This window comes from Agrilus planipennis, unplaced genomic scaffold, assembly GCF_000699045.2.
Source record: "Agrilus planipennis isolate EAB-ADULT unplaced genomic scaffold, Apla_2.0 scaffold47, whole genome shotgun sequence".
Taxonomy (NCBI): Eukaryota; Metazoa; Arthropoda; class Insecta; order Coleoptera; family Buprestidae; genus Agrilus; species Agrilus planipennis.
Genome location: NW_020442442.1, coordinates 58,598 through 67,016, shown reverse-complemented (window position 1 = coordinate 67,016; position 8,419 = coordinate 58,598). Strand labels below are relative to the sequence as shown.

The following is an 8,419-nucleotide window of genomic DNA, read 5'->3' as shown; positions in this document are numbered from 1 at the left end:
GTTGCGGCGGTACCGGCCGGTTTGTATTGTCTAATGACAAAAAAGCTGTGATTGTTGTATATAAAGACATTCTATAGTATATTTACTATCAGCATTGCACCCGTGCGAAGCATAGTGTACAAATAATACCATTACACCAATTCCTTAACCGCTATCCCGGTATGTTTGTGTGTTTGAAGAAGTTTCACTTTAGTAGTGTGTTGTATAATTACACGTTGTATTTTTTTTTTTTTAATTACATCTTTCAAGTTATGCTCAAAAATTTGATTTTTTCTCTTTCTCAATTGGTGAGCTTAAATGTGACCATGGGCTTCGAAGTCATTTGAAGACCAAGTCTTTAAGAGGGAATATCTTTACATTCTTTTGACCTCAGCAGTGGAAACTTGATAATCGAAAAAACTGGGCTGATTTGCTCTTAATTTTACATATACCTAATTTTCTTTCAACCCATTTGCCCATCCTTCGGGAAGTCTACATTTTTGTAAATTCTTGGATGACGTAATTTGACAGAGAGCCATTTTAGCGGGGTCTTTTATCCAACTATTACTAGGTTTCATTATATAAATTTCCTGTTTTATAATTAGTTTTAATTTTTTTTTTAACTAAGATGTTCCAGTAATTATGAGTTTAACGAGATTCTAGTGTATAACGATTCCAAAAAATGTAATTACTCCACTACCCTGACCTGAATTTCGCCCCCAATTTTCCTCTTTCAACGTCAGTGTTATTAAAGCTGAATGCTGCCAGATAAACAACAGAAGTCTTCTTTCATTCCATCGCAAACATACGAATATTTCCTTTAAGTGAAACGTAATTGTTGTGTGCTGTTCTCGTTTCCTTAAAGGGAAGATGACGTTATCACTAAAAGGATATTGCGACCATAAACCTGATATGAGGTAATCATGCTTGACATTACGTAAACAGTATGTTTTCTTCAAGCATTTACGAGACGTGTGTGCAATTTTTGCTTGCGGGTGTGAACTAGTCTTAAATTAAATAAGTTGCAGGGCCTGTGGGGGTGTGAATCATTTTGTCGTTTATATACAGGCTGATACACAAATACATTACATGGTTTGAGGCAGTGATCTGTCATCCGTAAGTACGTGTTATGATCGAATATGGTAACGTGCCTATCACGTTGAGGTTAGCTACGCCGGGATTCGTTTCAGCAAGTAGATATCCATATATTTAAACGGACCTTGTAGCATCGTACTACAGATGGCGTTTACCGCGCCATTTGTGGTATTTTCTAAAAGGCGCTGTTAAGACAGCAGGTAAAAGTTGGTCTGTGTTCTGTCGAAGCTGTCTGCGACGCGCTGATGAGACCCAAAAAGATCGAAATCGCGATCCGCGTCTGGCAGTTTCCACAGAATACAGACCACTTCGAATTATTTTATTCGAATATGGCAACGTGCCTATCACGTTGAGGTTAGCTACGCCGGGATTCATTTCAGCAAGTAGATATCCATATATTTAAATGGACCTTGTAGCATCGTACTACAGATGGCGTTTACCGCGCCATTTGTGGTATTTTCTACATGTTATGATATCAAAAATCTGTCTTTATTATCATCATATTGTCAAGTAAAATAACCTAGTGATAATCTAATCTAACCCTAACGTAACGTAATTACTGTTTAGGTGACATTTTGCTAACCTAGCCTAACCGGATATAACAATAGGTTAGGGGGTCGTTCATAAAATAGGTTCGCAAATAAGGGGGAGGGAGAACTATTGCTAGTGTGATGAGATATGACAAGGGAGAGAGTGGGCGGCTATAAAGAAATGTAACATTCGCAGTTCAACAATTGTATTTTAATTTTTTTCTTAATTCACTCAAAATTCTTCATTATGATAGAATGTCCTTCACATTGTTATTTTTAATCTCAATAAATCGTTTAAAGGGGGTCCAAAATGGTGAAACTCTGAGTGACGTATTGTATATGGACGCCCTCTTACGTTAGCTTTTCTTTTTAATGATGACACCATAATTTTTACTACATGTCGCACATTATTATGAAAAACAGCGTTATATATAAATTATAATTTCCTAATTAATTCTGTGTTACATAACGCGATGATTATATGTAATACGAAATGGAAAAAGGGAATTTGTTAAATGTCAGTTCTAAGATATAAAATTTTTATGTTTCATTTTTATTTCCTTGAACACAGTATCACATGTGTATTCTTTATATGAAATATTTTTAAATTCCCAGTCCATAGGGATGTTATTGTAATGGATTCGATCATAAAAATCATAGTTTTCAACATATTCCAAATTTTAAAGTGAAAAAAGCATTACAACATAATTTCTAGAAGTATTAACGACAATATGATCTGAATAGAATTACATAACGTTCGGTCGAGTCGTTTTTTGTTTAAATTTTTTGAAAAAGATTTCTGATCTAATTGGTTCTCTTACATAAGTCGATACTGAAAAAACCAAATGCTTCATCCTCAGTACTAGCCAATAAACTTTTACAGTTTTTTGTAACAGAAAAATGGCAAAAAACTATAAATATTTGATATTAATGATAAATAAAACGGTGAATCGATTAATATAAATTTCATTGAGTTTTCACTTCATCATCATAATTATAAGGTTGTCAGTCCTAAGACTGGTTGGACACGAACCTCCACTCTTTCCTATCCTGAGCTAAACTTTCCGTTTCCCTAGCAAAAAAGATACGGTAATTCGTGCTAAAACGAACCGTCCAAACCTCAGGTTTTTAGCCTTTATGGTTTAGATGCTATTTGGTCTCATTCAAAGACCTGAAATAGTGTTTTTGTTTTAAAAACAATTAAATATTTCAATAACTACTAGAAATAGGTATTAAAAAAAAAAATAAGTTGTTATTAATTGGCAAGTTGTTCGTGAAGACTTCAAAAGTCGCCCCAGGGATGCGACACCCACAGTCCAGGCGTAGGTACATGTTTTTTAACACGACGAGTAATTTCTTGTACAAATATTAAAATTTCTGAGAATTCGGTGCGTAGGAGGACCTACTCCTATCACCTTTTTTTTGTGTTACAAAGAGTCGGAGAGCAGTTTCTGCTTTCTTTTCAATTTTTATTAAAAAGGTTTTTTCCAAACATGTTTTTTGTCGTGCGAATCGCTAATAGAGAAGGAAACCACAAATTTAATTAAAGTGATTGTATTTTTTAATTGGAAAATCCGAAGTTTTTCCAAGTACCTACCTACCTACCTATAATGGTCTACGTTTCATTTATTAATATTGGGCACTTTCTAATGAGTTCTTTTCAAAACTAACGTTTCAGAAATTAATCGTTATAATTTTTTTTTATCGAGAGCTTTATTACAGTAATTGAATTTTGGTTTCTTTTTTAACAAAAGTCTATGTATTAATTTTTTAAGTATGATTCTCTAAGAGTATCCTTTAAAATTGTGTAGTTCGTTGTGTGTGTTTAAAGTTACTCCTACAGTAGTTGCCTGGTTTGGCCTCGCTAGAGCTTTCTGTCTTATTCCCTACAGAAACACAAAAACCCGAATGTTGATTTGACAAGAGGCAATGTCTTAATAGTATAAGTAAAAGGAAAAATCCCAACATAGACTTTTTAATTTACCCTCATATATACAGGGTGTTCCACCTAAGGCGGTTTCGTCCATAACTCTGTTATTATACATTTAATAAGAGAACTGTTTTTATAAAAGTGGTTTGGAATCGTATGGTGCATATACAGAAATTATTTTTAGTCATACAACCGGATGTCTATTTCTTATGGACGCTACCCAACTTCGTTATTTTAAATGGAACACCCTATATATTTTTACATTTTTGGTTTCTTTGTTTAAATTTAGGTAGACTTTGTTAACAGTTCCCTATACCTATCTCTAGTAGTTATTGAAATGTTCAATTGTTTTTAAAACAAAAACGCTATTTCAGCTCTTTGAATGAAATGAAATAGTATCTAAACCAACAAGTAGATATCCATATATTTAAATGGACCTTGTTGAAGCATACGTAATCCTAAAATGTAGCACTGCACTACAGATGGCGTTTACAGCGCCATTTGTCGTATTTTCTAAAACGCGCTGTTAAGGCAGCAAGTAAAAGTTGGTCTGTGTTCTGTCGGAGCTGCCTGCGACGCACTGATGAGATCCAAAAAGATCGAAATCGCGATCCGCGTCTGGCAGTTGCGACAGAATACAGACCACTTCAAATTATTTTATTAAACCATAAAGGCTTAAAACCTGCGGTTTGGACAGTTCGCTTTAGCACGAATTACCGTATCTTTTTTGCTATGAGTAAAATGTGTACGTTATCCATAGCCGGAAATATCGGAACCTACTTTTAACAATATTACAAGACGAATAACTTTTTTCAAATGGAATTTTTTCTGAAAGACTGTTAGAGATAAATATTTAAAACCTTACATCAGTAGATGGTCACATTCAAAGACCTGAAATAGTGTTTTTGTTTTAAAAACAATTGAATATTTCAATAACTATTAGAGATAGGTATAGGATACTGTTAACAAAGTCTACCTAAATTGAAACAATGAAACCAAAATTGTAAAAATATATAGGGTGTTCCATTTAAAATGACACAGTTAGGTAGTGTCCAGAAGAAGTTCAACACCTTGTACGACTGAATGTATTTTCTGTACATGCACCATATTATTTCAGACCACTTTTATGAAAACGTTTTTTTATTAAATTAAATGTAAAATAACAGAGTTATGGATGAAACCGCTTTAAGTGGGACACTCTGTAGATGTACGTATTGAAGAATTAAAAAACTTGAAACATGCAGAACAGTTTAACGAGCCATTTTCATGACAAAACCCCATTACAAAATCGACTGGTGCAGAATAATGTTATCTTTGCAACCGTCATAGATAAGATAGACGACCTAATGTTATGGAAACTATTATACAACTTACCATCAGGTTCTTGGCGAACATCCAGAATAGTTTCAACAAATTCCCATATCCCTGCCCATCCAACTGCTCCGCAGAATTGTTCATTAACACGTCATGTATTGTAGGTATCATAAATCGTGAAAGTAGTTTCAAAGTTTTACCAAACGGTGATTTTCGACGAGATTTTTATAATATTGTATTACAAAATCGCATCTTAAAATGTTCTTGAATTCTGATTGGAAACTAACGTGGTGTAATGTTCTTGTCCTACATTTTAAGAAGCTGACGAATTAAAGTAGCCCTATCAATTACTATTCTTAGCCGAAACAACAAAACGAAATCAGGAAGTACATTAAGAAAGAAAATATTTATTTGTCAGTTGAAATGTCGATGATCTGTTATTGACAGATGACTTTTATTGACAAAATGTAGTGGTAGATATTGAAAGAAATTAATTATGTGACGTGATCCATCATAACTTTCTTGCTGTACGAAACTCGTTTTATTTTCAGCCTCCTCTAAATAAATAAAAGTCATGTTAATTTTAAAAAAATTTGCGCATATATACTTTCATTAAAATTTGCGTAGACATTTACACTTTCGGGCATAATCAATCTTGCCGATTGAGACATTATATTGTCATCAAGCTTACGACATTTTTTCCCGGCTTGAATCCGGTAGCATATTTTTTAGGATCCTGTCGGGTGCCGGATAATGACGCCGAGTACCAGAGAAAAAATAAAAAACAAACACCAGCAACTTTTTGTTTTAATTTTTGATGATTTTGTCACATTGAAGACTTCTTGTGTTTGTAAACATTATAGGCTCATTTCAACGGTTTCAAAACGGATCCCCTAGTTGAAAATCCACCAAGCAAGAATTTTAATTTTTGATTGGTTTAGTATTTGAATGACTTTTTGAGTTGCGTTGATGAAGGTGGTATTTAATGAAAACAAAGACATAAACCATTAACCACAGTTACGTCGATTATCCGGTACCCGGCAAAACCACTATCCAGGGCACAGTGGGGATAATATAAAGAACCAGTTGGGAGTCATTTTGTTAGAAGATGAGGAAAAGGCGAATAAATGGAAAGAATATTTAGGGAATTTATACTCAGAACATGAGTTACGGGATGTATTAGAAAAAGAGGACAGCGTGAAGGTAGATAGAAGTAGAAAACCTCATAATATGATAAGTAAATAGTCCAGTCAAATGGGGGAAATGGCTGAAGAGTACCTTATAATAGAGAAAATGATTAAAACACGGGTCATTTTATCGGAAATTTCGTGAGGAACTCGAATATGTAAATGAAAATTATTTGCCTGACATAGGGGGGGGGGATCCGCAAAAGCAATTGTAAATTCGATTATCTCGCGAAATATGAGATATGAAAAAAAATCGAATAAGTTTTTCACAATGTCATTTTGCAAAAACAAAGTATTAACGACTTTTTTTCATATCTCTCATAGAACAAGAGTTCTGCGCTCCTCATGCCTGAGGGCTCAAAATTCGCGGAAATTTTTAAAAAATTCAAAATAATTATTAAAAATTTAAAATTGATAATTTACTCGATTCGTAACTTATCTTAATCGGCTAAATTATTTTTTCAGAGAATTTTTTTATCTATTATTTCATTGTTTTTCTAAACAATTAAACGTTTAGACCGCTATGACTTTGTTAAAAATTGTCCAAATGCGTTACTTTTTGCATCAAAATTTGCAGCAGCCTAATCGGAACAAATTCGCATTTAACATTTTTCTTTTGACAATTTTTAACGGTGTTATAGCGGTTTAAACATTTAATTGTTATAAAAAACATTGGGCGCTCAGAACTATTGTTCTATGAGAGATATGAAAAAAGTCATCAATACTTTTTTTTGCAAAATGGCATTGTGAAATGATTGGATCCGATCAATAAAAGGTATAGCAAAAAGTTGTTCCTAATGCCAAAATATGGGACCATCCAAAATCACTGCAATCTTTAGCGTGGCCCCGTATCTTGGCATTACGAACATTTTCCTATAACTTTTTCGATTGTAGCCATATTTATTATAGCTGCCATTAAAGAAACCTTATATTGTCTATTTTTGAACACTCTGTAAAGGAAATCAAATTTGGGTAATAGACGATCTTGTATTAAAACAGAGAACAAGTTTTGTTTAAAAAATTTTTTCGATTAAACTTACAGTTTGACCGCAATGAGTATATTACGTATTTTTTGGGCCGCCGTGTATATATATTACGTCTATTACTTAATCTTATCATACAATTAGACAAATAAATAAACAATCAAATATTGATTTTTTATTACGATTATACGTGAATTTGTCATAAAAAGTAGACGATACGATACTTAGGATAAGTACATATATTCACGGTTAGCTTATCAAGGTCTCAACTTCATGTAATATTTATGTATGTAGCTTGTGTTTTGTTCATGTCGTGTCAACGCCGCCTCCTGTTAGTCATTTGATATTAACGATACTGTCGATTATTAAATGTTAAATGATAAGATAGAAGTTCATTTTAATTTTCTGAATCAACGCTATCCGTTCTCAAGTTAACCAATAATGTTGATTGGTATCGGTTACAATCGAGAACAATTTTTTTTTTATTTGTGTTTTAAAGTGTTTGTAATTGTTTTCTTTTATGGAAAAACACAGTACCGTACGCAGATGAAAATATCAAAGTTCTTTATCATTTTGTAATACCTATACATGTATATACTTATGTAGGCATATTACTTTAAAAAAATCGATATTTGAAATTAATAACATATTTATGTAAATATGTATAATGCAAATGCGAAAGAAATACAATAATCAACAATTGCTTTTGGCAGAAAAAACTAAACTATTGTAATCGTGGGTTTAACAAAATTAACTTCTAATACTGATAACGACAAAAACTATTTATTTACACTAATTATTGAAGAACAAAAACACTATTAAATTATTACTAAACTTAGGTTATGAATTATTCTATTTATTTACACTACTGTTGATATACCACTATTCACTGCGCTAGTTATTTCACTGCTATCACTCTCAATTATTTCTCGATTCACTTCTGCAACGGTCAATTGATTTCTACTTCCTCTCGACGATCGTCTCTTCCTTTAAATACTCTTTTGTTTACTTTAAAGAACCTTCTGGAAACGTCCGGATAGTTTATTTTTTCTTTGAACTGTTTAACTGCTTTCCCAGAACGCAGGTACGACACACACATTTACAAATATCGGCGAATCGATAAGTCGTTCACGCACACGTGATCGTGCCCGTTTGCACACAAACACACTCGTGCTCGCTACACTCTGTACTTGCATGTATGTACATATAAGTAGTACCTATATTGAAGAATTTTTAAGGAGTTCCGATATTTTTATCCATTGTACAAATATGTAGATATCATTACTGCTTTTGTAACCTACTTTAAATGATACCTATTTGTTGGCTGAATCATTTTTTCGATTATTACTCAAAAATGAATAAGAGCATTCCAATTACAATCTGTGTCGATACGTAACAATG

General features: G+C 33.0%; 2 protein-coding genes across 8 annotated transcripts in view; one reads left to right on the top strand and one right to left on the bottom strand.

Annotated features, from left to right (window-relative positions):
- The window catches only part of LOC108744575 (transcription initiation factor TFIID subunit 11), a 44,345-nt gene extending 39,353 nt beyond the window's left edge, over window positions 1-4,992 (bottom strand). Inside the window, exon 1 of the mRNA XM_018480425.1 lies at window positions 4,909-4,992. Coding sequence (XP_018335927.1) covers window positions 4,909-4,992 — 84 coding nt within the window. The remainder of the gene's footprint in view (window positions 1-4,908) is intronic.
- The window catches only part of LOC108744586 (serine/threonine-protein kinase tricorner), a 115,550-nt gene that overhangs the window by 56,065 nt on the left and 51,066 nt on the right, over window positions 1-8,419 (top strand). The window lies entirely within an intron of this gene.